The following is a 17,724-nucleotide window of genomic DNA, read 5'->3' as shown; positions in this document are numbered from 1 at the left end:
GAAATTTATCATAATATTGCACATTATACAGTGCTTATGAAAAATAACAAATAATACTAAAACCTTCCATTATATTGATGTTCCAGTCCTCTCAAATATCACAATACCACCAAATCTCACAATAGCATTACCTCTTTCAAATTACTAGAGATACTGGCATTAAGGAGAGGAAGTGAAATGGGATTCCTGTTTTCTTCCCTGCACTAAGCAACTACTCTGCAGCCAACCTGCTGGGGTGAGGACCCAGTCCTGGAAGGTCTCCCCCAGCAGTGGACACTACAGAAAAAGTAGGGTATTAGTGTCTTCTGCTTTTTAGACCACCTTTTCCAGGCATCCTGTGGTGAGAGAAGGGAGAGTAAGGCTGTCCCCAGCCACTGCAGCCTACTGCTAAAGGCAAAGAGCCACGCTGGTAGCTCTGCAGGTTCAGGAAGAAGCTCAGGTGGAGTTGAGGTCTGAGTAAAACACAGTATCAGGCTCAACCTCCATGGAAAGGAGCAAGAATCATTATTACAGATGCAGCACTAGTGCTAACACTGGCTTTCTTTGGTGTTGTGGCCACTCAGAACCAAGGCTGCTACAGAATCAGCATATTGGCCATTAAAAGGATTAAATGGGATTTAATTAGGTTTAGGGAATTGCATTTCCCTTTTGAAATGCTGATTTTCACAGGAGTACCTCTTTTGTCTCAAGACTGAGTTGATGGCTCTCTGGACTTCCTACCCTGACCTTCCATGCCCTGCCAGCATGCAGACCTTATGGCATATATCATGACTACATTACAACTTAAGAGTTTTCATAACAAAAGATACGACATACACAGAATTTGTGACAGCCCTATGATTTGGGTAATGTTGCAGAATGTCTGAAAGGCTGGGTTACAGAATATACCGAAAGATGACCGAAACTAAACCAGTGCTTTAGTTTCCCCTCTTTGTGAGATTTTGGGTACAGGGCTGTCACATTCACTTTTAGCTACTGTTTTCATTATGGCAAGTTTACCAGTTCATGCTCAAAAAAGTCACCTTTTTCAAAGCAGCCACTGTTTACCATTTTGGTCAGTGGCAATAACTCCACCATTGCTTCAGGAAGGATGTATATCCCTTATTCTCAAGAAGCCAAAATTACTAAGACATGTTCAGAATGACTACCTTGTATGTGAAGTAGAAACTTAGGCTTTGACTCACTCAGAGTATTTCCTGACTGTTCAGTCCATTTCCTAATCACCTGTACGTGAGTCTAAGCTGATGTGTGGGCTCAACAAATACTGGAGTATGTGTATCAGAGAAGAAAATTTGAGTGTACACTAATGCTCAGTGCAGGCACAAGCATGACTGTTTCACAGTGAGAAGGAATGGGATGCAGAAGCCTGCTCTAGCTACTACATTTTCCAGTTTGCAGTAAAATTATATGACTGATATCAGCAGGACAAAAGTCCTGCTTTCCATTATTAATAGAGGTTTAACATCTCACAGAACAAAGCTATATAGGATTTAAAGGTGAATGAACTACAGGTATTCCCTTGCCAGCAGTAGACATGGAAAGAACCAGTGTTAGAAAACAGTGCACTCACTCATTCACCAGCTTCTGCTTCTACACGTCTTCACTGAGAATGATAGATGCAGAATCTCTCAAAATGCTCACTGTTAGTAGTGTGGGTGAATGTGGCCCACCAACAGCACTAAAAAGCGTATTACTTTAAAAAAGAGAAATTGCAGGAAGCTGCAAGGTGAAAGAAAAGAAGGATTTCCTTTCAATCTCCCAGGGTCAGATAAAAGCCTAAATATCAGTTAGCAATAACTTTATTTTTTTAATATATATATAAATGTAAAATAATACATATTTTATTTATTATTTAAATAAAACCAATAATTTAAAAATATAATTAATAATTTTAAATACCTCCGAACAGAACAAAGATACACCATTTTGATATTTATTAACTTTTAGAAAAATATAATAAGCCTATATTTAATTTCTAAACTTGAGATGAAGCAGGTCACTGGTAAGAATTTCTAAAAACCCAATTAAAAGTAATTTTAATGCAAACTAATGATCATATCTATTAGCATGGAGTATCAGAGATTCATTTTGTGTCCAGTAGCAGCTGCTACAGTAATTTTGGAAAAGATATATTGCATTCTTCATGAATAACAAAACCAATGAATTCTTAAGAGTGAAATTCTGATTAGACTCAGGTGTTAAGTGTCTCTGTACTGGTCACATTATAATTAATCATTATATATATTCATAGTATCCAATTTATCTCACCTACCAAACCAGACTACTTCTCACCATTTCATAATGCGCTGTCCAGTCTATATAATTTATGATATAAATGATATAGAAAATAAGAAATGAGTCCCTGGACTTCAATTGGGAAGCTACTTCTATTCTACTGTTGTGTCCTCTTTCTACTTTCTGTACTACACTTTCTGCATTCCTTTCATAGAACTGTAAAACAACCCTCTCTAGCTGTCTCGTACATCTATAGAATGGGTGTTCTTTCTTGCTGAATTACTACTAGTTGCATTCAAACCCGTCCAAATGTGGGCATTGCTTTATCACTCTCATAGGTCTTCATCTCCTTTGTAGTCATTCTCTTCAATTCCTCCTGGTTGTTGTCCTTCCATGGTCTCCATGCAATGTAGCTGCATTTTCTACTTAATCCGTACGTGTAAGTGACATAGATTTTTCACACCCAGACCCTAAACCAAGTTAAACTACTCTGGGATTCATCAAGAAATAGGATTTTGATTAACAGTCTCAGAGGAGTGCAAAACAGTCAAGCTGACTTCAGAATTGCTTCTATTTAAAGAATGGTGGGAGCACATAGATGTGGGTAAAGCATTTAAGAGCCCAAGATTTGCAAACAATTCCTAAATACATCTAAAATTTGAAGAAAATAGGCCTAGCTGCCATTCTGTGTGGATGATTCTACTTTTTTGTAATTCTGTTGTTGTATACTCTCTTGCAAAGGTAAACTGGAAGAAAACTGTATGAATCACAGAATTTTAGCCTCTGGATTTTCAGTTTCATTTTACAAAAACTCGATACCCTGAAACCTGTGAAGCTTGAGGATTCATAAGCACTTTGAACCCAAGGATCACAAAACCAGTACCAAACCATTTACAGCAGGGGTCCTCAAACTACGGCCCGCGGGCTGGATACGGCCCCCCAGGGTCCTCAATCCGGCCCCTGGTATTTACAGACACACACACCCCACCCCGCCAGGGGTTGGTGGGGAAACCAAGCAGCCGCAGATGACTGCCTGCCACTTCATCCGCGCGCCGGCCCCCTGGTTAAAAAGTTTGAGGACCCCTGGTTTACAGTCTCATCACAAAATTGATTCCATCTATGTGTACCCAGTTATTTAAAGTATCCAAATTGCACAGTCCTCTTCTTGGCCACCACAGTCTGCCCATACATCCTGAAAGGCAGAATCAGGCTTATTTACAGCCAGGTAAGTTATACCTTGAGTGGAATTAATCTCTTCAAAGTCACTGCAGTTCAAGCTCACAAAATTAATTTCCTATAAGGAAAGGTGTTGCCTGATAGAATTTAGTTGACTAAAGCTGAATACTGGTTATGTTGTACCACACATTTACACTTGTTATTAAATATCTCATTATAAACAAAATGTCTAGTCTGAAAATTGTCTCTGAAAAAGATCTTCAAACTGCATTAAAATACCCTGCTGCCAATGATTAATATTGAGTAAACAAAACAAAATTTTTGAAGATTTGCTGAGCTCTTATCTTGATTACTTTCAGCATTTATTCCCAAAATATATAATATTCGGATCAGTCTGAATCCCATTTTTTCACAGGATAACAGCTTATATTCATACAGCAGAAGGAGTTTTATTTTAAGTCATTAAATTATTACTAATTCATGTTAAGGTATTTCTCTGCTACTTACTTGCATTGAGCTACTTTTTTAAAAAAATGCTTGTTCAATGCCCACCTTTTCCAATGAGAAGTAATTTTTAAATACTTATTACTGAATTTGTTTCCCTATATTTGAATTGAACGTAACTGTGGATGTTGTTCGTTACTGAGCACAATGTGCAATAAAAGCCAGATCCTGGAGACCAGACATGAATTTATAGGAAGAAGAGAAAGCTGACAGGTTGTTAAAACCTGTCTCCCGTGTTTGTTTACTTAACTCAGTATTACAACCTTTTTCTCAGTCCCTCAGGCCATTTCACCAAAAGCAAGGAGCTGAAGACATGGCGTGACATTTGAAGAGCCAGGAAATGTGTGCTTGTTCCCTTCTGCAGTCTTATATTACAGTCATTTCTGCCTTAGGACCAGTGAAGGGGAGAGTTGAGATCTTTTCACACCAGAGCTGTATTTACTCCAGCTGTGCAGGTAAAGTTGATGTGAAACTGCAGTGAGGTGGAGGATACTCCATACTATTAACAGGACCCGACACAACCAGCTTACTGGCTATGTATAACCATTAGTAAACAGTGATGGGCAATATGAATGATGAATGTTGAATGACTGACTGAAATATGAATAACCAGACAAGAGAAGCAGGTGGTGCCAAAAGCACAGCTTCCCCAGCTATCCCTGTTTCAGTGGAATTACTTCAGCCTATGTCTCGACTGGCCTTTTGGATGGGAAACCCATTACTCTTTGGAGGCACTAGGTGTGCTTCCAGACCACACCTTCCAGTTCAGTTTTATCTGAATGGAATCTAGTTTGCATGTTCCATAAAACAAGATCAAACACAGTAAATGGATATGATATTTGCCACAAAAGCATATGCCTAATTTGAAATGAAATCCTAATGTAGATATACTCCCTAAAGAGTCACGGTTGGATGTTCCACTCAGCAACAACAGTAGGAGAGCAGCTTTTATGTATATGAGTTAATATAATTTTTTTAAATTGGCTCACATGATAACAGTTCTCAGTATAGCCTTATTCACCTCAAAGCAAACATTTGGCTAAAATCACAAGACAGGTACTTGCAGGTCCGCAAGCTTCTTAAAGACAAAAATCACATTTTTTCATAGTCCTGGGAAAGGTCCACAGGCATCAAATTCAGCATAGTGTTGTTAGTTATACTGGGGTTATCTGAAGACTATTTGAGCTCCTTCCTTCTGGGGATCTATTTCATCTGTTTCAAGCGTAGGATACCATTCCTCTTCTTCCCTCACCTTACTTTCCTCTGCCTAAGTACCTTCCCTTTATGCTCATGCTATTCAGTCTCAGCATTTGCTGAACTTTCCATTCTGATTCAGGTGCAGCTCAAGGCCAAGTATGGGCAACATAACAGACGGTTGATGCCCCATCAACACTCCCATAAGCAAGCTACATTACTTCAGCATAAATGTCAAAAATAGCTTCAAGTATCTGGCTTTTACAAAATGCTGACAGTCATATCTAGCATTCTGCTTTGTTTTTTAGAGAAGCTGGGAGCTATGGAAACATGGAGGAAGAAGATCTTCACTTATAATCCCTGCACTTTTACACACTAGGAGACCGGAATGAAAGGTTGTAAATTTTATTTGTAACTTAGTTGTAAATTATACCCAGGGCACTCACTTGAAAAGTTCTTTGATTACTTTCCTGTATAGATTTAAATGTGTAAGACTATACTTCAGTGATAGGCAATGATAGTTACAAATGCCCATTAAAATGAAGATTCAGGAGTGAGTAAAAAACCTATACCTAATCAAACTGATATAAATTAGGAGACACTTGCCAATTTGTTTGTGTGATGTGACCCTATTTCAAAGCCTTCCACATTCAGGTAGTTTTGTGCTAATGTGATTACAAAAGCTGCCATAAAATCTGTTTGAAAGGGGTTGTTAAAAGCATTGCATCGGTTCTTTTCTTCTGTGCCTCCCACACAATAATGTGGGGTTTCCTGGGGACTTTGATTCATGGGGACTTCTAAAACTTGAGAGATCCTTACTGCAAGCTTTGGTTCCCTTTTGAGGTGTAAATCACAAAATTTCTCAGATTACTACTGGTGGGACCAGGGTTTCAAACAACACCAGGAAACTAAAAACAGAACACCTAAAATGTGTTTAAGTACTGCAAAAGGACACAGACATAATTTCACAACCAGAAAGATGACCCACTGTCTGCTGTGAGTATGGTCCAACACCATCTCATTGCTCTAGCCAGGCCAGTGTCATTAATAGCACAATTCGTTACTCCAGACTATGGCTAAAATCAAGAAATTAATTTTCAAAGTAACTTGTGTTAAATTCTATGGCTCATATAGGTAAGTAAAAGGCCACACATAATAATGATTATAGTCTTTACTGGTTTTGAAGGACATTATTTTACACATATCTTAACCTCAGAATAAATTAATTTGGTTTCTGAAGGTTTATTATCTATACCTTATTAATTTCAGTAACCAGGTATATAATATGCTGTATGCAATACGTGTCTGTGTATTCTATTACAACAGTCATTTTATGATTACTGTCATGCAAAATTGTATTTTTCCTAATGACAGGTAAGTAGAACAGGGAAGCTTTTCCTCTGAAACTTTTAGCTATACAAAAAGAAAAAAGTAGCTTTTTCTACATTAATAAGTACCTTCTTTATCATCATGACGTATGATTGCATCTTGTATCATATCAGCAAGATCAAAATGAACTCGATGATTCTTTCCATGTTTCAGTTTTTTCACGTAGCCCTCCCGTTTCTGGAAAGCTTTTTCTCGTTCATAATATGCCTTTATTTGGTCACAGCGCATCCGCTTCACCAGCCGCTGCCGCTGGCCGAGAGGGAGGGACTCCAGCAAGCACTGCTCAATTTCCATCTCATGGGACCGAAAAACATTACATAGCTGGAAACAGCCTGTAAGAAATTAAAGACAAACACATTTAGAGCATGCAACACTGTGTTTTCAAATATACCATGAAACCACCACCAATATTCTTGTTGTTCTTTCTAACCGTGCGTAAATCTGTCACTTGAGCTCCTCCTACTTGACCAACACTGACTACAGAGAGTACATATGATTATCATTTACTTTTTGGAAACAAAAGATAACTCATTCCATGAAATCACTGATGCTTTTTTTAAAAGTTAACTCATTTCATGTAAACAAATGTGAATAGAAAGAGGCCTAAAGGTTCAAATGGGAGGTGGGCAAAATATCTAAATAATTCAATATAATTCAAGTGGCTTGCATTTGCTTACAAACAGGAGACTGTTATGCAGAGAAATGCCAGTCTGATGTCCATGCTTCTTTTTTATTCATTTTTGCCTTGCTTTAGGTTAGCAAATTCCTGTTATTCAGTGAGAACAAAAGTCATCATATCATAATTATAATAAGTTAATTAGCATGCAGTCAGTACTCAGGCAACTATCTATTAAAAACATCAGTCATTTCAGATTCCTAACTATGTGTATGACTGAGGGGGGGGGGGGCGTTGGCATCCACATGTAATCTTTTAATGACACCCTCAGATATGAAATCTTCACGTGGAAACTGATCACAAATGTGTCTTTGATTCAGTTAATCCTAAAGTTCATAGCATTACCTTTAAGTCAGATTCCTCTTTTGTTGTTACTGTAAAATCTGGTACTTTTACTGATATTGCAGTAACAGTGATGTTCTTTTTCAGTATGTTCTCTTTTCCACTGAGAGTGAAGACCACAAGAGGCTACTTGCTGCTAGTTGCTTTTCAGGGCACAGCTCTGTTGCAAAAGGAGACTAGTGGATCGTCAGATTATTTTATTGCCTGAGCCCTTGGATGTGAATTAATGTTCATCAACTATGTACCCACTAACCTACCCTAAGACCCTTTGATGTGGTGGCTGGACACCACCCAATCACTCTGATTCTCATTTTCTGCTTTACATACAGATTTTCTTCATATGGGAGCTAGTTGCCCAAATTTGTTTTCTAAGGACTGTCAGCAGCCCAGATGAGAGAAAATTTTCTCTCCTTAGTTTTATGGAAGAGCTTTTAAAGGAGATGTAGACTCAAGTCACCTTGGGCAGTTAAGACTACCAAAATTAAGCATTACTGTGCAACTCTAATTAGGCCTGCTTTTGTCTACCCATTTTGCTAAATCTGTAATTACATCATCAAAGGACCCCTACCGCATGCAGGGCAATAGTTGAGTAGTGCTGACTAAATGACAACTTTGTTTTCTCCTTGTTGCTTGATATATGTCTAATTTACTGAATACCATCCAAACCGTGCCCTGAAGGCATAATTAATAATTTGCTGACAGGCTTTTGTGAAGCTCACATCATTAGAGCATATAAACGCTTTACAAATATTTATTTATTTTAATTTAGAAATAAGAGGGATAAGGGGGCATTCTTATCTATATTCTCTACTGAAGAACTGAAAGACAATAATTTTCTTTTTAAGTCACTAATTTTGGGTGTCCAAGTCAAGAATTCTATATTCTTTTCTTGAAGTTTTGTGTTTTGCTTTAAAGGCATAGCATTCTGTAAACTACTACATATCATACTACCATAATAAAATACTATCAAAGTGATAGTCCTAGGTCTGTATGCCAATCACTCTATAAATTATATCTATTACATTATATATTTATTTGTATACTATTATTATATTATAAGTTATTTATTTTGTTTATTATATATTCTGTGTACTCACTGTGTATTAGAAACCAAGGTCTTAAACCAGACTTGCCTAAACTGGGGAGCATACATTTAAACAAAAAGTTCCCAGAATGTCTTGCTGAGAAACTCCGTAACAGAAGCAGACACAGAATACAATTCTACAGGTCAAGTACAGTCAACTTCTTTTAGCGCAGACTACCCTTTCCCTCCCTATAATTTTTGTTCCTTTCTTAGCATGGCCTTCTAGTTAGAAGAAAATGAGTTGTCAAACTAAAAACTGGAAAAAAGTATTGGCTTGCATTAAGCCAAAACAGACCCTTTTTTATTGCATGTCAAAAGTCAGCAACTCCTCCTGTATAAAACAATTTTTTCCATTTGACCTTAAATGATATGTTTCATTTCTGAGCACATGTCGGAAAAAACAAGGAAATGAAAGGGTAGCTCCATAAAGCTGCAGAAGATGTAACTTTATTCCCTGCTTCAGTCCCAGTGTTCAGAGCATTCAATCAAATAGAAGATCTGCACTCATTCCACCCTCAGCCCGAGGTAGTTTGTGACTGCATCTCCTTTCTGTCATGATAGTACTGGGGAATGAGCAAACCTCAAATTTTCCCTATTAGAATTGTTCTGCTTTGTATAAAATATTTCAGTACCCATGCCTTAAGTCTACACAGTATTTTTGGCTTGTAAGACTCTAAGCTTATACTCTAACACTTCTAAATCTGGGTATAGAGCCTGCCAGCCAGGCTCTCGCCTCAGAGGGAAAACCAGCCTGCTGTGTTAAACCATGTTTGACCATGCAGCCAAGAGTCCTGATGTACAAGAGTTTTATCTTTGCTCTGTTCCTTCCTTCTCTTTTATGAAAGGAAGAAGGAGCAGCCACACACTTGGGCTACTACTGAAGTTGCTGTCAATATCTGGAAAACTCCAGTGAGGAAAATAATGTTGCTGCTGTTTTACTTTTAGCTATAAATCAGCATTGTCTGCTGACAGCAGACTTTAACAGTATCTTTGCTTTTCCTCAGCTTAGGTCATGTGCAGCCTCTGCTCTTAAGAAGAACCGGTAGCGTTCACTGCCACATCACAACTGAGACCGGTGCAAGCTCTAGGACACCTCTGGTGTCACAGTGCTCTGCTTCTCCAGAGTGAGAAATCAAACAAATTAGCTTAATGTCTTGGTCAAGCTGAGCACAGCAAAGATGAGCTCATACTGCCAGATTCCAGTTTTGAGAAGAGCATGTCTGGCTTAGTGTCCTCTGCCCCTCCACTGGGATGACTTTCAGCCTGCATGAATGCCAGTCTACTTGCTCCATGAAGAACAGTGCTTCACTGCCAGATCTGGCCTCACAGTGGTTTCCAGTGTGTGGTCAGAGTCAAACATTCAGGCACATTGAGAAGAGGGCTCTTAATCCACTTGGGCGCTGGTGTCAGCTCAAAAGTAATCAGTCACATATGGGATTTTTTTCTCTCAGCATATCTGGAACCTGATACATCCCAGATGAGATCAGTATCTGATGGGATATAATAGCTGCAGGTCAGCAGCCTTGTTAGGTTAAACCTGGATTAAACAACATAGTAAAGATGCAGACAAGGCAAACTCTCCAAATTAATCTTTCAGAAGGTCATCTTCAAGGCGTGCAATGTACAGTCCCAGTTTTAAAACCAGGCAGATCTCTGCTCTGATTCTGGTAGCCTACTGAGCATGGGGAACTGCTGACAGCACAAGAGGCAGACAGAGCTTTCTGGCTATCACCCTGAGAGAGCTGGACTCAATCAAATCCAGGAGGGTTATAGACATGCTTCTGGAGGAAATCCTTTGGATTGCTTAGTGCCACTTTGAGCAGTGGGTGGTTAATCACCAACATCAGATCAAGTAACTGTCTTGTCTAGCAAAGTCTTGAAAATCTCTGTTAATGGATTCTCCAAGTTCTCTTGGTAACCTGTTCCAGTGCTGCACCTGCCTTCTATCAAAAATGCCTTAGGTTTTTATGGTGGCCACTATCCCTTGTTACTACTGTCACTACTGAATTGAGTTCATTTTGTAACTTGTTTAATCATCCTGGTAGCCTTCTTCTGCCCTCACTCCGCTTTCTTAATGTCCATCTTACACTGGAGGGACCAAGACTACACATATACTTGCAGGCGCAGCTTCACTAGCCCCAAGTAGAAGCAGACAACAGCTTCCCTTAGTCTGCTGGCTGTACTCCTCCTAATATAACTTGCTATGTGGTTTGCCTTATTTACACCCAGCATGCAGGGCTGGCTCCCATTCAACTTTGTGTCCACTGCAAATCCTTGCATCCTCTTTAGCAGGGCTGCAGCTCAAGTCAGTCAGTTCCCAGCCTGTATCAACGCATAGGGTTAGCCCATCTCATGCATGAAAATACACATTTCCCTTGCTGAACTGCACAAAGTTTCTCTCAGCCCAATTCTCAGGATTAATCATAGAATCATTTGGGTTGGAAAAGATCTTTGAGATCATCAAGTCCAGCTGTTAACCCAGGACTGCCAAGTCCACACTAAACCGTGACCAAAAGCACCACATCTGTGCGTCTTTTAAACATTTAGGCAGCCTGTTCCAACACTTGACTGTCCTTTCAGTGAAGAAATTGTTCCTAATATCCAATCTAAACCTCTCGTAGTGTAACTTAAGGCTATTGCCTCTTGTCCTGTTGCTAATTATCTGGGAGAAAAGACCTACCCCCACTTCACTCCAACCTCCTTTCAGGTAGTTGTAGAGGGCAATAAGGTCCCCCTGAGTCTCTTCTCCAGACTAAACAACCTCAATTCTCTCAGCCGGTACTCCTAAGACTTGCACTCCAGACCCTTCACCAGCTTTGTTGCCCTTCTCTGGACATGCTCCAGCACCTCCATGTCCCTCTTGCAGTGAGGGGCCCAAAACTGGACACAGTATTCACGTTGTCGTCTCGCCAGCACCAAGTACAGGGGGACAATCACAATCACTTCCCTTGTCCTGCTGCCACACTGTTTCTGATACAAGCCAGGATGCTTTGGCTGCCTTGGCCACCTGGGCACACTGCTGGCTCATCTTCAGCTGGCTGCTGACCAGCACCCCCAGGCCCTTTCCCACCAGGCAGCTTTCCAGCCGCTCTGCCCCAAGCCTGTAGCGCTGCGTGGGGTTGCTGTGACCCAAGTGCAGGGCCCAGCACTGAGCCTTGTTGAACCTCATACAGCTGGCCTTGGCCCATCAATCCAGCCTGTCCAGACCTTTCTGCAAGGCTTTCCTACTGTCAAGCAGATCAACACTCTCCCCTCAACTTGGTGTCGTCTGGAAACTTAGTGAGCGTACACTTGATCGCCTCGTCCAGATCATCAATAAAGATACGAAACAGCACTGACTCCAGTACTGAGCCCTGTGGAACACCTCTTGCACCCAGCTGCCAGCTGGATGTAATTCCATTTACTACCACTCTTTGTGCTTGGCTGTCCAGCTAGCTTTTTACCCAGCACAGAGTACACCCATTCAAGCCATGAGCAGCCAGTTTCTCCAGAATAATCCTGGTAAGCTCTACCATTCAAAGTATGCCAAGCAGTCTGTCCTAATTGAGCATTGCCAACAGCAGCAACAGCTTCAGCTGTGAAGAAAGTCTCCAGGAAAAAATAGCTGCTAAAATCCACAATTTTATTAGATGGATGTGAACTGTTACTAATTAAAACCTGACAGCTACAGCCAGGCTCAAAAGCAAAGCTATTAGAGCCTCCTAAAGGGTAACATGTGCATCAGGTCTGTCCATCTTTTTCCATATATGAGAAAAATAGCACAAACTGTCACACTGAACTGGTACAAGAACTTTGTATGGGACCCATTCAAATATCAGAAGATATATTTCAACCAGAGCTGTCTTTGAGTAAGCTTGTCAGGAGGCAGTGTGGTAACATGAGGAAAGGTTTGTGGGTAGGAAGAAAGGTTGCCTTCTGAATCTATTTGCATAAGAATTTGTATCTTATTACATAAGATATCATATCTGAAGATTAATTCATGTGGTTCTTGCCTCCGTGTATGACAAATTAAAGTTATGTACAGTGATTTGATAAGGTCACTGTGACTGTCATGGTATATTGCACTGAATAACTCATTAGCAGTGTCTCCATCAAAACACTGAAAAAGCTTACCAGGGTATTATTTATTTAATGAGATGCCCTGGACCAAAACAACTAGAATATACATGATTATTGATATGTTTTTGGTTTTAAGCTCTGCATCTTCTGTAACAGCACACAATATAAAAGCCTTTATGAAACACTGAAATATTATATCACATTGGTTCTTAACTAGCACAGGGCAAAGGAAGTCACTACCACTGTAACTAACAGGGGAAAAAAACCCAAAAAAGTTTCAAGGATGCTTGCTTATGTAGAGCTTTCACTGACTGGGTCCACCCAAAACCACTAGAAAGAGAAGAACCATTGCTACAAAACAACCCATTCATAAAATTGTAGCAATTTACTCAGAATTGGACAGAGTGCCAGTTGCATTACAACACAAATTACAAGCTTGATCCTGCCTGTATGAACAAGGGATTTCTGAGGAAAGAGGAACTGCTTGCTTTGAATTGTCACTGGTTCTCACTGTGAAGGTGAGAGAAGGAATATTTTGTGGCACTACAGGCACCAGCTCCTGAATTGTTTGGGAAGGGTGATGAAATGTAACATCAGAGGAACACCGTAAACAGAGAGGAAGAATGTGATTGCTACAGACATTTTCTTCCATTGCCTGCAGGTGATATGAGCCCAACTAACTTTATGGTCTGCAGGAACATTTTTGCCATACATCTTTTCAGAAACCATATGGATACAGCTTTCCTTTATATCTCCATTTCTTAGGGCTTTATGTCACTTAACTTTAGTCAATTGCTCTGGCATTTAAATTGGGAGTCTAGTCATCCTAAAAAAAATGCACCTTATATAGTAATTCACATCACCTGGAGGTAATTATGTTCCTATCTAATCTGAATCACATGTCATCAGGAGGCATTTCCAGAATGTGAAGCTGAATGCCTATATACAAGTTCACACAGGCACTACAAAAAAGTTTGCCACTGTACACATACGTATTGTATTTTGACATTTCATATGATATAAATATTTGCAGTTGTGATTCAGAGAACTAAGTACTCCTGGACCCTGATGATTGTGTGTTTTCAAAAGTATGGTAACATAAAAAAAACCCAAAACTTGACTCTTCATTAAAGGCATACAACCAACCAAACTGCTGACGCTGCTTAATGCAGCGAGCATCTCAAATATGGCGACACAGAATTACAGCGCAAAATGCTTAAAACTACAAATTTGTGAATACTAAGACACATGCTTACTTTTATTTATGTAAACATGTTGATTTTGATGATATTTTAAACAATGAGTAATTAAGCTTCTGGATGTTTGTGAGACTACGGTCTTTACAGTATAGAAACAAAAGGTAGAAGGCTTAAATTAACATGGAAAATGGCAATCTGAGATTCTGAGAACGTATCTACTCGATACTGCTACCTAAACAATATTCTTTAAACATCTTGATCTCATTAAAGGAAAAATGGTAAAAAATAAAAACCCCTGTGAAACATACACTGTGTTTAGCTTGGGTCCTCTGACACTTCAGGCCCAATATTGGTCTGTTCTTGCTAAAGGTACCACATCAGGCCCTCGTCATAACTACAGTTTAAACCCTACATTTTAATTGTCCTGTGCTTCAGAAAGGCAAAATGTTTGAAAATTTCAATAACTTCAGTGAAGTGTTAAATAGAATAGCGTTCATTAAATAACAAAAGAAAAAAGTCATTTTTTAAATAAAAACTGTACTATTACACGACACTTTTAAAATTGTCTAACTAAACATATTCATTAACAAAGATATGTGGGAAAAGTATGCAGTGAGCGGCAAGTGCTTTATCACTTACAGACCCAGACACATGGATGGTATAAATCAATGCCGCTTCATCCAGTTGCAAATGCTGCATTAATTTACACCCCATGCTTGATAACAGAAATGAGACCAGAAACTAGAGCAGTGACCCTTTGAGTAATGCACTTTGCCTTTATACATGACTTTACTATACATGATGATTTTCTACCAACAATGCATATTATTTAAATGTATTAAATTAGAAATAATACTTTATTAGTATTTATGCAGCTGAACTGAATTCCATATGAAATCAGTGATACAAATACATCTAACTGAAGTTAAAGTATCTGGACAACAGATCAATGTATTTTTTAGAGGTGTTTTTTTCAGAAATCAAAAGTTACTATGTATCATCTACTGATCTTCCAGTTTGAAAAAGAAATATTTCTTACCCACAGAAGAGGCTAGATTAGTTTAAATCCATCCCAAATTGCAATGTTAAGGTCAGTATCAAAATACTTGGATTTGAAAATCCTTTGTTCGGTGCAGGGAAAATTACTTACCATTTGAACAGCCTCTCCATTACGTTTATTAAGCTGTAACTGAAGCACAGCACGGTGCTTGTAACCACCCAGCCTGATTTTAATGGCTAAAGCGTTTGCATCAGGTCAGCGGTGCTCTGCTTACTGTAGTGATGGATTTACTCCTTTTCTCCCCTCCCCACCCCACAAGCAGATAATCATGAGGGAGCAGTATAAATGTAAACTATTTACCTTGTAAAGAATGCAAGAAATTCAATTAATGCCATGTCTTCTGAGAATAAATTACATCGCAGTAAAGGAGCTGATGTGCTGCTCCTGTTCTTGGCTCCACAGAGATTCTTTTGGGTGTAATTACAAAGTTAGGGCTCTTAAATAACATGATATACAAAGCTTCCTCGTTTTCTGCTTAGCACCCAACTCTGTCTTTGCTGAAGAGCAATCCTGAGCACATTCAAGCAACCATCCTCTTATAAAACCTACTCCTGTATGCTGCTCTTCAAGAGCCTTTTGATGTGACTAGACTGGTAAGCAGGAACTGCAATCAATTTCCAGCTTGATACCAAGGAAAAGTTACTTCTCAGATAATATTAATCAACTTTTCAGACTTTCTAACAAACTATTATCTATGTATCAGCAACTCAGTGAAGTTACAGTGATATTCTCTAAAAATTTACTTTATTTAAATCAAATAATCATCCAGTTTGAGATCTTGCCTTCATAGTGATAGAAGATATCCTGAATAATAACGAATTAAATATAGCAATGCTCTGCATTGTCATTTATGATTTATGTCATGTAGCAGTCTGTAACATACCAATATTTTATGTTCTAGGTGAAAGTCATTAAGTGTTGCCAGCCTATTCAATAAATGCAGCCAAACTGCCTGCCCATGCATTGGCCTTCAGTGTAATAAAAAACAGGTTTCAACTACATACATAAAGGGTTCTTCCCATTTTTCAGAAAAAAATATTATTATTTTCTTTTGCCTGTCTTGAAGCACAGCGAACTTGCAGATCTCAATGGTCTGAGAGAAACTGTGTATATCCCAGAGCAGTAGTCCCCGTCCTCATTTGTGGATCACATCCACAAACTACATGAATGCAAGCAAAATGAACAGATGCAATATGCTCCAGCTCATACTGTTTCTTTCGGTAAAGCAGCTGTCTCTATATCCTCTCTACTGCTGTCATTCTTCTGTAGTCCCTTGGAGACTGAGACAAAGGTGCAGTCTGGGTTCCCACGAACCACAGCATATCTGAAGCAGGTTCACCTGCAAACATCAGAACCTTTTGTAAAACAAACCAAACCACCATTGTCTGCCCTGGAGCACTGGAGTTTCCAACTGAAAAACTGCATACTCTAAGAGATGAGTAAAACACATTAACCTGTTCATCACTTCTCATATAATCTACCTACAGCTCTTCTGGATATTAAGGAAGGGTTTTGAGCAATTGGTCCATGAAACTTGGGATCCAGTATCCCCTTACCAAAAAGAAGAAAAAAAAGTTGATTTTGGATACCTCTATACGTAAAAGAAGGGGAGAGGGTAATCTCTGGCTTGCCAGTTAAGTAAGTGTTATTTACTGGCTCATGTTCACATGGTGAAGGTTCATGTAGAACAAATGAAATGTATCTTGAATGCATAGCACGTGGTCGTGATTCTCCTGTGATTATCATGCTGCGTTGTTCTGCTGTAAGACATAATTATCTTTTTTTGTGGCTTCTTAATTTCACAGTGTCTAAAGTGGAAACTGCATTGCAACATATCAGAAAGGGATTTTACAACATAAAAGCAAAGGTGTTTGTATACGTTCTAGTAAGTAGTGGATGAGTATGTGTAGGCAGGGAACCATATTTGAGGCTACAAAGCCTTTTGAAATAGACAGCAGATTGGTCAGGGCATAGAGCACATAATCTGGGGGAGTTTCATCCACCCTGTCTATGGGAGTGGTCTCTAGGTACCATCCATAGCCTTTGCCACAGAAAGGACTAGTTGGAACTGTTCAAAACTGAGCCAGCAAGATAAATAACAAACCTGTAGACTACTGGAGGTCCAATGCCTTTCCCTCTTTTTTATAGTGTAAACAGACCCTTTGAAGTTTTCCCTGTGAATGTTGTCTAGCCACCTTTTCTTTCTTTCTGCTTGCACCAAGGTAAGTGGTGCAAAGGGCAATTCTGCATGGCAATGCCTTTCCCCCAGGGAAGAAGTAACTTACTTGCAGCAGGCTTAAATTTCCTGCAACATACTTGAGACTACTTGGTACCTTCTGTGACAAAAGCTTCAACGGTTATTAAGCTAACCCTGATAGCCATGTAGCAGAAATGCAACATTATAATTTCTAACTACAATGAAATAGTTTTACAACATTCCTAGGCAATGTAGTACCAAACACTGCTGCCTTGTCTGTATAAATTGTGTCATGATTAACCTGTTTTTGAAACATTTTCTTGAAACTGGGTAACAGGTTTGGAAATTATAATGGGAAGAAAAATTAAAAGATGCACACACACACACACAAGTTAAATAATCACACAGACTTTCTTTCCTTAGTAAAATCGAAGCAAAATATGCTTATATGTTTCCCAAAGATTAACAATACCATTGCTAAAGCAGTCAATTTTACATTTTCTTAAAGAAATATTGTTAAATCCCCATGTCAGGATCATGAGAGAGTTAGAAGTAACCAGAAAGAAATAGTCATCTCATTCAAACTGACTGCACTAACACGTTTTTTAA

General features: G+C 39.1%; 1 protein-coding gene across 3 annotated transcripts in view; it reads right to left on the bottom strand.

Moving 5' to 3' along the window:
• The window catches only part of MYO16 (myosin XVI), a 412,244-nt gene that overhangs the window by 300,876 nt on the left and 93,644 nt on the right, over positions 1-17,724 (bottom strand). For all 3 annotated transcript variants that reach the window (XM_055702545.1, XM_055702542.1, XM_055702544.1), the window contains exon 2: positions 6,567-6,830. In XM_055702545.1, the coding sequence (XP_055558520.1) occupies positions 6,567-6,792 (226 nt within the window). In that variant the 5' untranslated portion in view covers positions 6,793-6,830. The remainder of the gene's footprint in view (positions 1-6,566; positions 6,831-17,724) is intronic.

Source organism: Falco cherrug, chromosome 2 (assembly GCF_023634085.1).
Source record: "Falco cherrug isolate bFalChe1 chromosome 2, bFalChe1.pri, whole genome shotgun sequence".
NCBI lineage: Eukaryota > Metazoa > Chordata > Aves > Falconiformes > Falconidae > Falco > Falco cherrug.
The sequence above is the reverse complement of the archived record's forward strand: the minus strand, read 5'-3'. Positions and strand labels throughout refer to the sequence as shown.